General features: G+C 36.7%; 1 protein-coding gene across 2 annotated transcripts in view; it reads right to left on the bottom strand.

Annotated features, from left to right (window-relative positions):
• cul4b (cullin 4B) overlaps nucleotides 1–18,566 on the bottom strand; it is a 44,492-nt gene that overhangs the window by 13,069 nt on the left and 12,857 nt on the right. For both annotated transcript variants that reach the window (XM_069892981.1, XM_069892982.1), the window contains 7 exons: nucleotides 11,759–11,921; nucleotides 11,584–11,673; nucleotides 9,350–9,432; nucleotides 8,882–8,949; nucleotides 8,549–8,667; nucleotides 2,687–2,879; nucleotides 1,755–1,859 (listed from right to left, as the gene is read on the bottom strand). In XM_069892981.1, the coding sequence (XP_069749082.1) occupies nucleotides 1,755–1,859; nucleotides 2,687–2,879; nucleotides 8,549–8,667; nucleotides 8,882–8,949; nucleotides 9,350–9,432; nucleotides 11,584–11,673; nucleotides 11,759–11,921 (821 nt within the window). The remainder of the gene's footprint in view (nucleotides 1–1,754; nucleotides 1,860–2,686; nucleotides 2,880–8,548; nucleotides 8,668–8,881; nucleotides 8,950–9,349; nucleotides 9,433–11,583; nucleotides 11,674–11,758; nucleotides 11,922–18,566) is intronic.

Genomic DNA, 18,566 nt, shown 5'->3' with positions numbered 1-18,566 from the left:
TTGAAAGTTTGGAATTCCACTGGTGTCCAGAATAAAAACTACATCTATAGTTGAGTGTTGACATGTGAAACAATACACATCAATTAAATCAATCAAAACAATTTAAAATTTACCCAATAATATTTTACAAGCCAAGTCACCTTTATTTGTTGTTCATACCATGCATTGCACGGTAAAGACGAGATAGTGTTTCTCCAGGACCACAGAGCAGATTACATTAATACTTAAAACAGAAATTAAAATATTAAGACATCTAGAATAAAAGTCCATGGTACACTATCCGCATATGTTCTTGGAATTCAGGATCTGATGGCTTGGGGGAAAGAACTTGCCCAATCTGAATGTTAAGGGCTTGAGTGCTGAGGTACTTCCTACCAGATGACATAAGGGATAAAAGTTTACATGAGGGAGGTGTTTATTGCTTTCAGTAGGCGCATATGTTGTAGATGTCATCATGGTAGAAGCCCCCAATGGTCTTTTCCGCTGACTTCACTATCCACTGCCGGGTCTTGCGGTCTGAGGTGGTGCAGCTTCCAAGCCTTTGCAAGACGTAGAGGCGCTGCTGGGCTTTCTTGGCTATGGAGCTGATGTGAAGGAACCAGGTGAGATTCTCTGCCAAGTGCACACCAAAGAACTTGATACTCTTGACAACCTCAACGACAGAGCCGACAAAGGTCAGTGGAGAGTGATTTCCTCCAGGCAAGAATCCAAGTACAGAGGGAGGTGTTTAGATCCAGTTGGCTCAACTTCCTCATCAAGTACTGAGAAATGATCATGTTGAATGTTGAAATGAAGTCAATAAACTCCATTCAAACATGTGTATCCATATTTTCAAAGTGGGTGATGGCTAGAAAGAACTTCTTGCCAAATCCAAAGTAAAATAAAAGGATTTTTGCAAATATTGAATTCAATTAACAATGCTCAAAGCAAACTCAAGAAGTTTGAACTTTCAACATTAATTGTTTTTTCTTTATTTCTGCTAATATTGGTTTCATTGCTGTAGATCAACTCAAGAGCCAATCAATTATCCTTGAATTCCTTATCCAATTTACCTTCACTATGTAGGAGCCTGGATGAAAGAGATCAGGAGGAAAATCAGCCATTCTGGGGAAAAGGAGGAGGCAAATGAAGAAGATAACCAAAGCAAGGCCAATTGCATTCTCCACACCTACATTTCCACTAAAAGGCTTTCTTCCTACCATGAGGGACATCTACAACACTCAATGCAGGTGAAATGCAATAAGTATTGTGAAGGATTCCATACACCCTTCAAGTAAACTGTTCACCCTTCTGCCATCTGGAAGGGGGTACTGCAGCACTAGGGCTAATGCATCCAGATTGGGCAACAGTTTTTTCCCCAGGCCATTAGACTGCTGAATTCCCAGAACATATGCGCATGGAGTACCTTGGTACCAGGGACTCTTACAATATACATCTTAATATTTAATGTTTTATGTGTTTAACTTCTATCTTAACATATTATGTAAATATGCTCCATGGTCCTGCAGAAACACTATCTCTTCTTTATGGTGCAAGCATGATATGAATGATAAATAAAGGTAACTTGACTTGATAATGGATGATGATCAGAGCAGGAATTTTGATCACCAACTATGATCCTGTCCGACAAACCTTCGCCATCAACTTTAGTTGTAGGTCGAACTACATCATACATTATGCATTTTACATCAATGGTGGTGATATGGTACTTTATTTTAAATTAGAGACTAAAAACATCTCAATTGTAAACATACCATAAATGAATCTAAATATTATCATAATCTTATCAAGCATCTTCTCAAGTTCTTCATCAGTAGCCTCTTTGTTCCCAGCTCGAAGCTTTGAATCCACATATTTAGCTGATAAAGAAAAACACATTGTTTACTTCAGATTTCTTCAAAATTAAATTGAGAGAATTTTACAATGTCAAAAACAAGTCAAATCCCAATGGAATTCAACAAGAAAGTCTGCAGAAGCTAAGGTCGAGTGCAAAACCCAAACATGCTAGGGAAAATTGATCACACTCCAACCATCGAAGGTAAAGAATAACTAATGATTCAGGCTTCAGCCCTTTGTCAAGGAATCAATTAGATGATACTGCTTCCTACTGCAAATCAATGGATGGATTTCCTTATACTTTTATTTAACACACAGGAAACAGAAGTAAATTCACAAATATGATTATATTACAGTAAAAGTCCAAAAATCCAGATGTTAGAAATCTGGATGCCTCAAATTTCTTAAATTTAGTGCTCTTTTGTGTGTGTGCAAGCATAAGCACCACAGATGATCAGAAGTCATGGAAATGAACAAATTTTTTTTTGTACTTTGTATTTTATATGAAAAAATGTTTCATAAACTATCAAAATTTACTTGTTCATCTCTTCTTTATTCTCCTTAAATTTGAATTTTAAAAGTATGGCCCGAAAATCTGGACTGACCCAATCCCTGACCAGACTAGGTCTTTCACTGTAGTTTCTAGGAAATTGTCAAAATTATTACTGATAATTGTTCCAGTTGGACAGGAATTTTATAGCCTACATAATGAAATTTCCCATTCAGTCAAAATGCAGCAAAGTTCCTTCAAGTTTAAAAAAAACTATTGTGAAATATACAAGTTCAGTTTTTAATATGATTAATTTCTATTAACCAGGTGCTGTCACTCTCAATATATCATCTACCATACCTATTAGTTCAGCTGGTTTGTTTGGTCGTTTATTTATGAAGGTTTCAAAGGCTTCTTTCATTGCATTGACAAATTTTTCATTCTTCAGGAAGCAGACATCAACCACATGATCCACTTTGTCCTTGAAATCAAGTAGTTCTTGAACCATCGTTTTATCTTTTTCAGGATTAATTACTATAGTACTGCCAAAGGTCTGATGATTTAAAAAACAATAAAAATCTGAGAAAGATAAACACCCATTGAAAATACTAAATGACCACACCACTTTGCAGTAGAAAATGTTGGATTTCAGGCAATATAAACAGAGCGCACAAATTTGTGTATTTCAAAAAGACCACCCCCCAATCCCTGTACTAATATTTTGAATAAATACAAATTGTTAGAATGCAATCCACATCCCTCAACATTTTTCCAAAGCAACCTTGTTTCAAACATGGATTATGATTTTAAAAATCATATGCTGAAATACAACCATGCTCTTTATTTAATTTCCCCACCCCAGCATCCCCATCTACCCCAGTGATACAAATAAATGTGGAGCTCAACAGAAGTCAGTAAACAGCAGGAAAAACACAACAAAATGTTGACTGAACTCAGCTGGTCTTTCAGCATCTAGAGGAGACAAAGATATATTACTGACATTTCAGGCCTGAGTCCTTCTTCAAGGAATAAGCACCGGCTGAATTCTTCCAGCATTTTGATGTTTTTACTACAATCAAAGCATCTGCAGACTTTTGTATTTAACTCAGACAACAGCAGGAATCAAGACGTTTAATAAATCGAACATTAATTGTTCAGATTCTTTAAGGACAGAACAGGAGCAGCTTCTCCCAACATCCTCTCTCCATAAACTACCTCTTGTACATCAATCCATGGTCGATTCCTATATCTCCAATAACACACATTCCTCTAAATCAGGGGTTACCAACCTTTTTGTTCCTCTGTACCCCTTGGGGATTTTTATAGGTTCCTGCGTACCCCTAAAAATTAAGGATAAAAAAAATACACGACATTGTGCAATCTGACTGCAGATTACAACACCATGTATTGTACAGTAGTGGTTATTCTCTCAGACCCAATGTACCCCCTGAAAAGTGCAAATGTACTCCAGGTTGGGAACCCCTGCTTTAAAAGCAACACATTCCAATATAACCACATCAGATTCAGCAGCTGCCTTTCACCATTGCCTTTCCAATCTCCAGAAATCTAACCAGGTGAAGTAGCAATTCACTTCCATTTCCACCACACCCCCCACCCCACCCCATCCCCTAAGCTTCAAGTTGGCTGTCACTTTAATTCTTCCTCCTCCTCCCACTCCATTCATCCTTGGTCTCTTACATAGTTTCAAAGTCCAACACAGGTTCACAGAACAGCATCTTCTGCCAAGGCATGCTATTGCTACCTGAGGCACACATTCATTCTGAAATTTCAGATTAGTCTTTCCATTTTGTAACGGACTTCTTCAGTTCCAATGCAAAGTCATCAGATTGAAATGTTAATGCAGCTCTTCTGATGTATTTATGTTTCCAACAACTGCAATGCTTGGCACCTTGCAGTTCTAGCACTTTCACTCTGCCCTTTACCTTCACTTATTTCCAACTTGAATTTTCAGAAACATAGATTTCAATCAAGCTACACCACTTACATGCAGGTAGCACCAATATCTTGGACCCTCTGGGTCTCAAACCCTGCATCTCTGTGGTCCATTTCCTTCTCTGCCACTTAAAACATCTTTGATTCCTAATTTTGCCTAGTTCTGATGAAACATCAACCCAGAAATCTTTTTTCTCTATAGATGCTGCCTGACCTGTTGAGTGTTTCCAGCATTTTTTTCTTTCCAAATAATTATCACTGCTTAACCATGATTATCCAATAGATTTTTAATTTTGCTAATAAAAGTAATGCTACCAACTTAGCACTTAGTGGGAGAGTTTCTGTTTCATGAATGTAAATATGACAAGTTTAAGATCATGCAACACCAGATTCAAGGATAGAGAACAGGTGGCACTCACCAGCCACCATGACAATTCAGAGGCATTTATAGTTAGAAAGGTCCTCTTTTGTCCAGCTAGGAGCTAGCCAATGTCAGCCACACATACAATTGTTAAACATGGGAAACCTGGTACTCATCAAAACATCTGGTGTCTTGGGCATTAAAACTCCTCTTGAACTAACACCGTGACATTTCAGGGTCTTTCACATCCAAACAACAGCATACACTGTTTTGTTGCGTCAAAAGTGATAGAGCAAAAAAAATTTTATAAGACGTAAGAAATGATAACAGACCTTTTCAGCCCACGAAAGTGCCGCCCAATTTACATCTCATTAACCTACACCCTCCGGTACGTTTTGAACGGTGAGAGGAAACTAGAACCCCAGAGAAAAGCCATGCAGACTCAGGGAGAATGTACAAACTCCCTACAGACAGGGCGGGTTTCGAGTCCTGGTTTGGTCCTAATCGCTGGTGCTGTAAAGGCACTGTGCAAACCATGCTGCCCATTCATGTTGCATTTTGGAATGACATACCAAGGTAGGATATACATGGTAAATGGTAGGTCACTGAGGTAGAACAGAGGGATCTGGGAATACAGATACACAATTCCCTGTAAGTGGTGTCACAGGAAGATAGAGTAGTAAAGAGAACTTTTGGCATATTGGTCTTCAGAAATTAGAGTACTGAATAGAGGAGTTGGGAAGTTATGGTAAATTAAGATATTGGTGAGGTCAAATTTGGAGAATTGTGTGCAGTTTTGGTCATCTATCTACAGGAAAGATATCAATAAGATTGAAAAGAGTGCAAGAGAAGATTTAGTAGGATGTTTTCAGTACCTCAGGAACTGAATTACAGGGAAAGGTTAAACAGGTTAGGACTTTATTTCCTGGAGCATAGAAGAATGAGAGGAGATTTGATAGAGGTTTACAAAAGTAAACATGCAGAACTGTTTATAAGATAGTGGCTGCAGATTCAAGGCTCTGAAAATAAATTTAAATTAACAAGGGGGTTTCCTTACTTATAACAAGTTTACAAAGTTACAACTGTTCGATAATGATCACAGTTAACAGATGCAGTACGCCCCAGGCCTTGTGCCAAAAGTGAGAATAGAGCACTTGAATCATACTCAATTCACACTCAATTTCAGCAATGAAACTGCTGAAAAATGGCTTGAGACTGGCTGAAGGTATACCAGGTATTGGAACTGGGATGTAAGAGGGTGCCAATGGAGCCGAAGGGTTGCTTTCGCGTTGGAGGTTCAGATCCCATTTTGGACTGCTGAAAGTTTGGACTGAACTCTGTGTGGGAAACCCACGGATACTCAGCGATTCTGAAGGGACTCTTTTTTGATCTCTTTCTCAGACTGTAAGAGGTGCTTCAGGCAATTTCTGCCGATGGTGAATCTGTCTGCCTTAAATTCAAATTTCATATAATATTGCACTATTTTTAATTACATGACAGTAAATACAGCATGGACACAGGCCCTTCAGCCCAATTCACCCACACCAACCAAAATGTCCCACCCACACTGGTTCCATTGCCTGCATTTGGCCCAAGTCCCTCTGAGCCTATTCTATCCACCTATCAGTCCAATTTTTAAAAAAAATATTGCAGTGGTACCTGACTCAACCACCTCCTCTGACAGCCATCTCCATACACTGTGTAAAAAAAAAAAAGTTACTCCTCAGATTCCTGTTAAATCACTTTAATCTTATGTCCTCTGCTACTTATTTCCCTACTCTGGGCAAGAATACCAACATTCACCCGATCTATTCCTGTCATGATTTTGTATACCTCCAAGATCACCGCTCATCCTCCTGCTCTCAGGGGAATAAGGCCCTACTTAGTCTGCTCAATCCCTCCCTATAGCCCAGGCCAAAGTCCCAGCAACATCCTCATAAATCTTCTCCGCACCCTCTCCAGCTTGATGACATTTTTCCTATAGCAGTGACCAAAACTTAATACTCCAAATGGGACCTCACCAACATCTTGAAGGCCAATGGGCCGAAAGCTTTCTTGACCACCCTATCTACCTGCAACTCCACTTTCAAGATATTGTGCACTTGTACTTCAATTTTTCTGCTCTATAACAATCCCCAGATTCCTACCATTATACGTCCTGCCCATTTGAATCTCCCAAAAAGCAACACCTTCTATTTCTCAGTATTAGATTCCATCAACCATTCCTCTGCCCACCTGCCCAACCAACCAAGAACCCGCTGCAATCTTTGGTGATCGTATTCACTATCTACAACACCAGACACATTAGTCTCATCTGCGAACTTGTAAATCATTCCATGTACATTTTTGTCTAAATTATTGATGAATGAAAAGCTGCAATGGGCCCACCACCAAACTGATGGCAGCCCATTAGTCACAGTCCTCCAATCTGAAAAACAATCTTCCATCATCACCCTCTGCTTTCTTCAACGAAGCCGATTTTCTTTCCAATCTGCTTTCTCACCTTGGATCCCATCAATCTAACCTTATTGATTTCCTTGCTGGAAACCATACATGGTATATCCATAACTCTGCTGCACCACCATGACCTCACACTTACAAAACCACGCCGACTATTCCCTAAACAGCTTTTGTCCATCAAAGTTCAAGGATATCTTCTCCCTCAGAATACTCCTTCGTAACTTGACAACCACAGATGTTAGGCTCACTGGCCTGTCATCCTCAGCCTTTATGCAACAACCTTTGTTGAATAGAAGCACATATTATCCACCCTCGAGTCTTCTGGCACCACACGTGCACAATGAAGACTAAAAATTCTCAGCCAGGGTACCAACAATTTCTTTCTCTTGCCAGTGTCCTGGATATATCGGATCAGGCCCAGGAGATGTATCGACCTTCAAACGCATCAGGACCTTCAGCACCCCTTCAAATGTAATAATGTCTGTTGACCGCCTCAATTCCCAGTCTCACGTCTTCCTCCACAATAAAATCAGAAGTTCTCATTGAGGACCTTCCCATCTCCTGCAGCAACACAGAGCTGACTGTAATGATTCCTGAGAGGTCCTTTTTTTTCCCCAGTTACCCTTTAAGTATTTGGACAAGCAAAAGTGAATATGAGGAAAGGAAAAAAGTTTGGATTAAGTTCATTATAAAGGATTGTAAAGCATAAATTTACCATTGACAAGAGGCTAAAATGAGTTTTGAAGGAACAATTTTAATTTTATCCAATCACAAAATGGACATTACAAGGTACATTTATCACTTTCATAATTCATTCCTAACTTATTCATAGAATCATATTTATCAATTCACAATAAAAGGTAAATCCAGGTGCTCCTCAACTTATGATGGGGTTGCGTTCCTGCAAACCCATTGTAAGTCGAAAAAACACAAGTCAAAAAAGAATGCCGCATCTACCATTTTTTATAATTAAATTTTCAATACATTTATTCCACACTGAAAAACTCATTAACATACACAGCTGACAGCACATCGGGCATGAAGAATTTTTGAAGCATTGAACTAAAATTAATTGCTGGGTGGTGAGGATGCTGGGATGCTAAAGCGACAGAGTAATCAATTTCACTCCCTTATGATGATGCTCTCAACAGAAGCGGGAGAAAAACACGGGCATTTAGTAGACATTATGGGTTGGTTACAGTGTACTCGCTCGCATGATCACTACGGAGATTGCAAACATGGCTGAGTCAGCATCACAAGAGAGTATGCTGTACGAAACTCTCACGCAATGCTGCCATCGCCCAGCATCGCGAGACAGTAGTGTGGGAGCAGATCAGAATTCGAAATTTAAAGTACCGATTTGAACCATCGTAACTTTGAAAAATCTTGTCGGACCATCGTAAGTAGGGGAGCACCTGTAGTTTTAAGAAATTTTATGCACAACATACCTTGATATACTCAATCCAATGTTGCAACAGAACCTGTACTCCACCTCGAACCCGACTAAAAAGTTGGTAAAGAAGAGAGAGATCTTGTATTCTGTTCTCATCCAGAAGGCTGTTTAAACCTGCAGTTTTAAGAATAATGTTGTTTTGATTGGGATGGTCCCAAAAAAAAATTAATGGCAAAATACAAAATTCCACCATGAATTGAAGCAACTTGGACAAATACAAATTCCAACTCATCTACTGCCAAGCCACAAAAAAATCATCAATTGAATTTGATTAACATTTTGGGGCGGAACCATATCCTTACATGCAGAATAGTTTATAGCAGTGTACCTTTCTGAAGAATGGCTGGTAAGTGTTCACCTAAAAGTTGTTTCTCCACAGTAGCTATTAGAGGCTTCCTAAAGATAATTAAAACACAGATCAAAATTTAGATTAAAAAAGTCTGCTATTTTTATACAAATTAGCATCTATACCCAGTTCCCATTATAATACACAAAACATGCTGCATCACCCTCAATAATGTTGGAATTACTCAAATTCAATCCTTAAATATTGCAACTAGACTTCGAAAGTTAACAATTGGATAAGACCAACAAGGCCATCTCAATTACATTTATCACAGTGGCTAACATTTTGAAATTAAATTGTTGGTTACGGAGATAAATACTCAAAAAAAATCAAATCTTCAATTTGTCACTGATAAAGCATCAAGCAACAAGTGTTTTGGAAGTTCAAAATTATCTAGGACCATGCAACCAACATAAACGCCACAGATCATCTGCTCAAAATCGTACTTACTGAGTACTCTGATCTAAATAAGTGATAACCCGATCTGCTTCTTCCTCTAAACGTTTATTAACATGGTGTAAATACTCTGGAACCTAAATAGAATGAAGTGAAGTTAATTTCACTTGCAAATGACATTTTCAGTTATGTTCAAATCAATTGAAGCAGAATCTTTAATATTGATATTACATCACCAACATTCTTACAAGAGCAGAAAATTGTTTATCAATCAAAGGAATCACACATTAATAGATCTACCATATATTCATTTAAAGGAGACAAGAACAGAAGTACAGATTGTGAAGAGGAATGAGAACAAAAAAAGGAAGTGGGGAAACTGCACAGAATGTACTTATGCCAATATATGCTAATTATGTAGATCTTTCTTTCACATTCCATTGATTCCATGTGCTTGGGTGTTTGAACTAATTTATCAAGAACATCCAAGAGCACTGCATATTCCATCATTGATTGCACTGATATCCTTCTTTGAGAGTTGCTTGATGCATTGACAGTGAGCCATTTTCCATTAATAAAATGTTATAGGACTTTGAAACAATCTTGGTCAAATTACAATAGGTATGTGATCCTTGTTTACCCATTAGTTTCTTCCCAAACACCTCTGGCACCTATGAGAAATTAATTTTGCTTATCATCTCTTGTGTTTTTCATTACCCAAAAATATCATTTCAAGCTTCTCACCAAGAATTCTCCCTTAACATTGACAGCAAGTTCTTTCTCATATGTTCATGGCTTTTCAACCAACTTTGTCTTGAAGTCAATTTTCACACAAACCCTTCTCCCCATATTCTTGAAGGTTTGGGTGCTTCTATGCTTTACTGATAAATGCAACACAATGTTCACATTTCTATGCTTAAACATCAAGATTCTCTCGAAGCCCACTTCCTCTGAAAGCACCACCACAAAAAAGTACCACACGTCATTTATTAATTCTGGCTGCCAAAAATGAACTTTTTGTGACGAGTTGAGTTTCAAGAAAATTTCAGGACTGGTTAAGACATTTAATCTGCTTAAATCAAATGGGAAAGGATGACAACAGCATAAATGAGACAGGATTGGTGTGGATATGGAGGGTGCAAGCACAAGGTTGCAGAAACATAATTGTTACACATCACATATTTCACAATGTCTGTCCTCTCAGCTAGCTCTTCTCTCCTTACATCTTATCAAAAAACGAAATTTAATTAGTCTAATCAAAATAAGCATTTGAATGCCATATGCACAATGGCAACAATGGGGCAAAATAAATTACAAATGAGGATTCTGGATTTAGTGATCAGAAATGAATTATTGTAACATTAATGTACAATGAAAAATACTGTTGTATGTGCAATACAAACAAGTTAATCAAAATCTGGAATATTATTCAGTTCAAGAATAAAAATACGAGTACAGGAGATAGTGTTATTACAATAAAAGTATAAAGTACCATGTCACATGAAAGAAAGTGTTAAGGACAAAAATACAGTTAAACAGTGCAAGGCATAATTATTTTACTAATGTCTGTTCAAGAGTCTGATTGAGCCAGAGAAATCTATGATAAATTGTGGCAGTAGTTAGAAAATCAAAAAACTTCCCACTCAAACATTTAAAAAATTCTATTATTAGTTCAAACAGCAATTTACTCTTATTTATTTTTTTCTTTTCAAAATGGAAAAGTTGCTTTAAAGTCCTAATTTATACTTAAAAAGTGCAAGCATTGCCCCATGTCAATTTAGCATCTTTTAATCTTAAAAACATTTCCTATGACCATCTGCTTTCTAGTCCAGCCAATTTCCAATCAATCCACCATTCATCCTTTTATTTCATCAGATATTTGTGTGACCCAAAACAACTTTTTAAAAATCCATGAACAACATTTAGAGCACTTTGTTTTAAATTTTTTTTATCTTCTTTTCTTTTTAAAATATTTTTGAGTTTAATAAAAAGACCTATGTACATAATCCAGTGAATGGCCTCAGTCATATCATATGCACAATGTACATAAATTTTAAATCAAAAACAGCCACATATACCTTTTTTAAAAATCTTAACAAAAATTCTAATCTGGAGAGTCAAATTCATTATACATAGCCTGAACTCAAAACATCACCAACTTGAATATTGTAAAATAGAAAGAATTTCAAATCCATGTCTCTGAAGACGTTTTAGAACTACTGTGTTCTGCACCTCTGCAATGTCCTGAGCTTATATATAAATAAGCATCTAAAATGGTTATTGCATACCTCCCGTTCTTGCATCAATCTTTGACCTTCTGTAGAATAAAGACGATTGGTCTCTTCCAAAAACCTTTGCTCAAACGAATCTTGATATATCTGAAAATAAAAATCAATCAAATAGATTAACCAGTTATAATCAAACTAAAAGGGAAAACCAAGTTTTAAGGAATTAAAATCTTACCTGCAAATCTGATAGCATACTTAAGAGACTTCGAAGTAAACTCCGATCAATAGCTTCCCCATTTCGTTCTCTTTCAATTAACAGAAGAATCCCGTCAATCGTTTTATTTTGAACCTTCCGATCACTTATTACATGGGATCTAAATAATTCTAGGCCCATGTCCCTACAAATGAAAACAGCTCAAATTGAGTAACAGTAGAAATTACAAGATTATCAATAGATCCAGCAACCTCATTATTCTTCAATGTAAAACCTTTTAACCAATGGAGTGCTCAATGTGAACGTACAGTCCAGGAAATAAAATTCACTTCCTACATATTCATAAAGTCAATTCTGTTATCTGACAGTAATGCAATATTTTATCTCTCCTTTCTGCGCTGAATATTTTAGGTAAGCAAACCATATGACAGTACATTAACTGCAAAACTAAACCTGTAACATAGCAACACCCAATGAGGCTGCATGTAACCAAAAAGATGAGAACTACTGCTTTATAGTTCATCTCGCACCATGTGCCTTCCACAATTTTTCTCGTCAGCATCCAATAGAGAAACTTAAATACCAGAGTAACAACATTATTTTAGAGTGAAAGAAAGTAGCATACAGCCTGTTAATTACAACTTAATTTTCTCACTTCCTCTGATGAAGACTGCTGTAACAGTGCCTTTCCATTAATATAAGCAGACTCCTACAAGCAATCCCAGCTTTTGTTTTCCCATGCTAACCCATAACACAAGTGCTCATAAATTACAATTGCAAGGTCACGTCAGTGAAGTTTGATACTTCCCCAGTGGCTATATGTGCATGATTTCATATACAGCCCAGAGTACATAACACCAAAACTGGTGTACAATATCAAAAGTTCAAGCTCAATTATAGCATTCATTTTGCTGTACCTAGTAACATCAGTTATAAAGGGCATAAGGCTAATTTGGGGCTTTGTCTACCTCGTCTAATTATATTCTGCATATGTGGTGAGCTAGTAAAAAAAATATTTCTTCAATATCTTAGTAATGACAGCACATTCAAATACAGAATACATAAAAAGTGTCTTCACCGAGAAAACTTTCAATTCAAATTTCAATGGCTTTAATTGGGTAGACAATTCTGTTTAATGGCTCAAAATCAAGTTACTTTTAAACATTCATACTAATAAACACATAACCAATGGATCCATTTATAAGGAATACTCTTCTCACTGCCATCCTCAAAAGATGCAAATATATAAATATACATGTACACACTCAACAAAAGCATGAATGCTTCATCCCAGAAACATGCCTTCAATAAATTGGAGATAGCTCTTTTCATCATAAAACATTATTTGAAAATTTCAATGCATATACCCCTCCAAACATTCCTACAAATCTGCAACTTATTACATAATTTGAGGGAAAAAATATGTACTCTAATCAGTCTGGGCACCTAAGAGGAGTTAAAATAAAATCAAAATTGAGTTCTCAGTACTGCAGTGATCACATGAGAATTTTTTTTCCCTCTTATATGAAAAAACTTCAAAAAAGATGACTGCATCAAGAAGCAATTTTCTCCACAATCTCCAAAATACCTCTGCCCACACTCATACATGAAGAGCAAGTGAAGCGTCAGAAGACAATTGATGTCTGTGGCCCTGTATCCCTTTTGGGAACTAAAACCTTGATAGGGAAGAGAAAATGAACAAATTCACATAGAACCTTTAACATCAGCAGAAATTCCATGTCATCAGAGATTACATGCAAAAAGTTAATTCAACATCAGTTATTAGGAGAATTAATAACATTTCAATAAATAAACATCTTCAATTCCAAAGTATGCCAAAATTTGTTCTTTTGTCTGCTGAAAGTCTGAAACATTAACTGGTTTAATCACTCCACTGTTGTTAACTTCACAGTTAATGTTTTTAGCACTCACTTAATTTTTAAACTTCCTATTTCCAGTTTCTACAAAATGTTTTTTTTTGGATTTGTGTTCTTTGCTGAAAAATTCCAGACATTCAATTTTAAGAAAGTATTACTCAAAAATAAAGAGACCAGCAAACAATCATCAGGAAATTTCTAGCAATAATTTTTGATTTATGTTAGTAAAACACAAAGATCTTTCACAATTGCATTGGAATATGGAGGTTATCAACCAAGACTGAAACAACATCTGAACCATGAAGTATTATTTAATATATCCAAAGTGGACACTGCTGGAATGAGTTTTCTCATTTTTTATGCTCTTAACTCTTTTTGTGTTCTCACTGGAGAAGCAAATTATTGATTTTAAGTTATTCAATTTAAGAAGCTTAAAAACAAGAAAAATAACAGGATAAATGGAAAACAACATGGATCTTTGTCATTTACCTATATTTAACTCCACTTCACAATGATAGAATTAATACTTTTAACAAGAGCTTCTTAACATTTAATACATTTTTTTCAGCTGTTGCTATCTTACTACTTCTCTCCAGGATCATTTGCAGCGTTCAACTCTCCCTATTTCAGCCTGCTCAGCTCAATTCTTCACTTCTCACTCCTCAAATATCAGATCAAGAAAGTATTCAAAAGCAAGCTGACCCCAGTACAAAACTCAGTTAAGAATCTATACATCATGGGAGAGAATATTGTGCAACAAATTACTTCCACTGATCATGGGAATGGTAAACAATTTTTAGAATCCCAAAGAGCCTCATCCTGGTCTATGATACAAATATCTCCAACAAGAGTCACCTTAATTGAAGAATGTTTATAGCGAGCCTCCGAACTGCTAACATACTCTCTCCTGATACATGACTGATCAGTGCCTGAGATTTAGTTGCCAATGAATACAGACAGCAAAGACTAATTTTAATCCCATTTTACATTCAGACAGGGGTCACAGTAAGCTTAAAAAAAAGACAAAGAAACCAGCCAATTTATAAATTAATTCAGTAACGTGAAGATCTAATTTGATATTTAACTCATCACTTGGAATTAAACTTGTACTATTTTGTCATGAAAGCTTCAGAACCAAAGCTAATGGTTTTTATAAAATGGGACAGGGCCCATGTAAAAACCATCAACACAAAGTTCAACAAAACTTTTAACCCAGAAATAGGACTATGAGCATACAGTATATGGAGGATTCCTTTACTGGAATAATAAGGAATAGTTTCCTCAAAAGGGAGCAATATACCTTACTTCTTCATTTACAGGATTCCCTTTGCGTAGCTGGGATCCAGGGATGCTGAGGCTTCAAATGGAAGTGACTTTTGCATTGAAGGCATCCAGAGATACCTGCACTGGGATTAGGATCCTGGTGTACACCCAATGATCTGATGCCATTACCTCTTCACTAGTGTCAGCTGAAGCAAAGCACACCAAAACAGGAGCTCCATGGCTCTAGAGGAGACCTCCTCAGTGCAGGCTCATACGAATGGTGAAGAGCCAAGATGGTTCACAGGTCACAGATTCTTGGGACGAGAATGACCTAGCACCTGCCAACATCAAGGAGAGTGCCTTAGAAATCTGACCAGTATTAAATGGCCCGTCAGGGTTGCAAATCTGTCAGCACAGCTTGGATTTACTGATGTCTTCTAGGATGTCCCTGGAGCAACTGGTTTTGAGATGCTGTTTCCAAACAAGGAGCAGGTAAAATGTTGTCAAACAAACTGCAGCAGCATTCGTTTAGTTTGACTCAAAGGTACTTTTTCCACTGTTGGAGATCTAAAAACATGCTCAGGGAGCATCAATGAAGAATGGTTCTTTCCTCAAAATCCTTTCATTATTTGTAAAAGGTGGATCTTCCACAATCTGGTGTTGACCTAATCTGTGGTTGAAAATAAGGTAAATTTTCTGCCCACTTCGCCTTTGCTCAATAGAAACAGTCACCTACAAGCACAACGCTCCAAATGGTCCAAGTCCCTCGACTTGAAGAATCAGCAACAAAAGTATAGCACCTCACTCCTTCCTTGATAATCTTTAGAATTCCTTTATTATAAATATTTTCACCAATTTGAAAATGTTGCTAGAATGTGCAGTGTATTAAAGCAGGAAATATAGAAGAAGGTGTGATGACTAGAAGCTAACATATCCAGATTTAATGCATAATTTGGAAGTTGAAATTGGCATGAAGATTCCATGAAAAACAAACAAAAAGAAAAATCACATGCACAATTGAAGATAGAAAGAGTGGAAAGTTAAAACTAAGATATCTTCTTCTGTAGACACCAACTTGAAAGGGTTGACCGTGCTATTACAAAACCAGCAACCCAGATTAAAATCTGGTGCTGTATGCAAGGTGCTTGTACATTCTCCCCTTGTCTGCATGGGTTCCCTCCGGTGCTCCAGCTTCCTCCCACCCTTCAAAAAAAATGTATGGGATTTGTAGGTTAATTGATATATTTGGGCGGCACAGGCTTGTGCCCTATAAGGGTCTGTTAGTGGGCTGCATGTATACATTTGAAAAATTAAGAACAGTGCATTCCTGGCACTGATACCACATTTCAATTTACATGAAGAACAAGAACTCCACAAATAATGTAGTTTTACAAAAAAAATTAATTAAACCAAATCCAGTGTACAATCAAAATGAATAGTTATTTTATTTTCAGGATCAAATTGAAGTACAAAATTGATATTTAAAAATTGGTTGTTTTCATCTTTATTCTCCATCTCTTAGTGTGCGCTGAGGAAATTAATGAATTTATTTGGCCTCCTTCAGCTATTTTATACACTTGATTGATTTAGACAACTTTGCCAAAGGAAGGGATGAAGAGCATCACTTATCTGCTTCTACTGTCCTTGAAGCAATCAAGATCTACAAGTCTTAATCATGCATACAATGAAAAACAAAGAATAACTGTAAAGTCTGGACAAAAAACAATGTTTAAATATAAATATTCAGAGGGAAAATGATCTACAGAATATTGATTAAAAAATGCCAGTTTTCTATTAAATGATTTTTCAGTTCCTTGACATTCCATAAAGTTCAATCAAGTCTTTCTCCATGTTACAAGAGTTTGGAACTGCAGATAGTTTTTTTAAAAATAACTATTGCTGTAACCTAACTCCAACACCTTCAAAAATTACTGACGTGTTGAATACCTACATGTTCATAACCAGACATGAGGAAAGTTTTACCTCACATATTATAAATGGACTAATTCTCCCACAAGTTCAGAGAAAAACTTAGCTACTGAAAAGAGCAAAGGGCTCAGGTTCAATGCTCGCCGATGCTGTGATAAGCAATGGGAACACCAGAAGCACTGCCAATGCTGGAATCCAAAATAAGAAAGAAAATCTGCTGGAGAAACTCTGATCAAGCAGCATCCATGGAAGAAGAAGCATTTAACTCAAAAGAACCTGACTCGAGATGAAGGGTTCAGCCCTGAAACTTTAACCACTTTTTCTCCCACACATGCTCTTTGGCCAACCAGTTCTTCCAGCAGGCTTTTTTTGCAATGATGCTACATCAGTAGCAAATAAAGAACAATGGTCTTCTTCATACCAATAATTTAAGGGGCTGATAAAAGGAAGATGAAGTGGTTTCCCTGCTCCTCAATACTATACACTTCAATTCTGTCTCGTACTATTTTCCATCAAAGGTCTACGTTAGATAAATTTCTGGTGCCCAAGAGACAATCCCCAAAAGGTCAATGCCCCTAAAATTTGGGTAGAGTTCAGAGTATTTTAATTTTTTTTTTTAAAAACAGATTTTGTAAACTCTTGTTGACTCTTTAAAAATGATCTTCTAGCCTGGTGACATAATGATCAACGATACAGTCATCTTATTGTCCCAAAGCTAAATACATAACCATTTGTATTGCAAATGATGTATTCTGCAGATAACATTGAACAAGTTTCCTTCGAAGTTACTCCAGTGCTACTCAAACCCTATTTACATTACTCCATTATCTCCACTAAGAAGGTAAACTACTAATTATGCTACAACTGGTCACTGGGATTGGCCTTGCTTGTACAAAGTTGCCTTCCTTCAGTACTCATTTTCCATTATTATCCAAAAAAATTGTGAAACATTTTCAATAACTGTAATGGATACAGCAATTTCTGTACAAGAATCAAAATGTATGATTCAAATTCTATGAAGACAAATTGACTTTGCTAAACTTGCATTCAAGTCACTGGGTCAAAATGCACAAATTAAGGTCAAAATTATGATCGAAAAGACAAAAACAATACAGAGATGGTGTGAACTTTTAGCTAAGCCAATAAAGTAAAAATTCTTAGACTCCAAGACTAAGGTGCAGAATTAGGCTATTCAGCCAAATGAATCTGCTCTAATCGACACCATGGAATCATTTAAAATAAATGTGAACAGCATAACATACACTCTTGAACTTATACTTGATTTTTGACTTTTGTTTCAATATTTCAGACTGCTTGAGACGGATCTTGGCTTTATCCTTTTGGATTATCAGTGACCAAGCAGTAAAAATAATCATTTACAAAATTTAAGAGGCATAAATTCAAACAGGCCACTCCAGCAAATGAGATACAGGAATAGTTGGAAACAAATTTGTTGATGAGAGTGGTACACTAGACTGGCAAGTCTCAGGGATTCTAAGGTTCCAAGTTGAAGCACCTGATTGAAAAGAGAACTATAAGATTTAAGGAAACAAGTAAAATAGATCAAATACTTTCCTTCCTTGCTTCACTGCAGAAGATACATTTGAAACAATGCCTCCATGATGCTCTCTAATTACTGATGAACACTTGCTATATTTTGTCTTTCAAATCATTGCATTCCCTTCCCAAAAGTTAATTTATAATTTAAAACAGGGGACATTCCACACATTTTTTTTTTCCTCTTGGAACTACGCTACTGG

The sequence above is a fragment of the Narcine bancroftii genome, chromosome 8, assembly GCF_036971445.1.
Source record: "Narcine bancroftii isolate sNarBan1 chromosome 8, sNarBan1.hap1, whole genome shotgun sequence".
Lineage (NCBI taxonomy): Eukaryota > Metazoa > Chordata > Chondrichthyes > Torpediniformes > Narcinidae > Narcine > Narcine bancroftii.
This window is presented reverse-complemented; position numbering and strand designations above follow the sequence as displayed.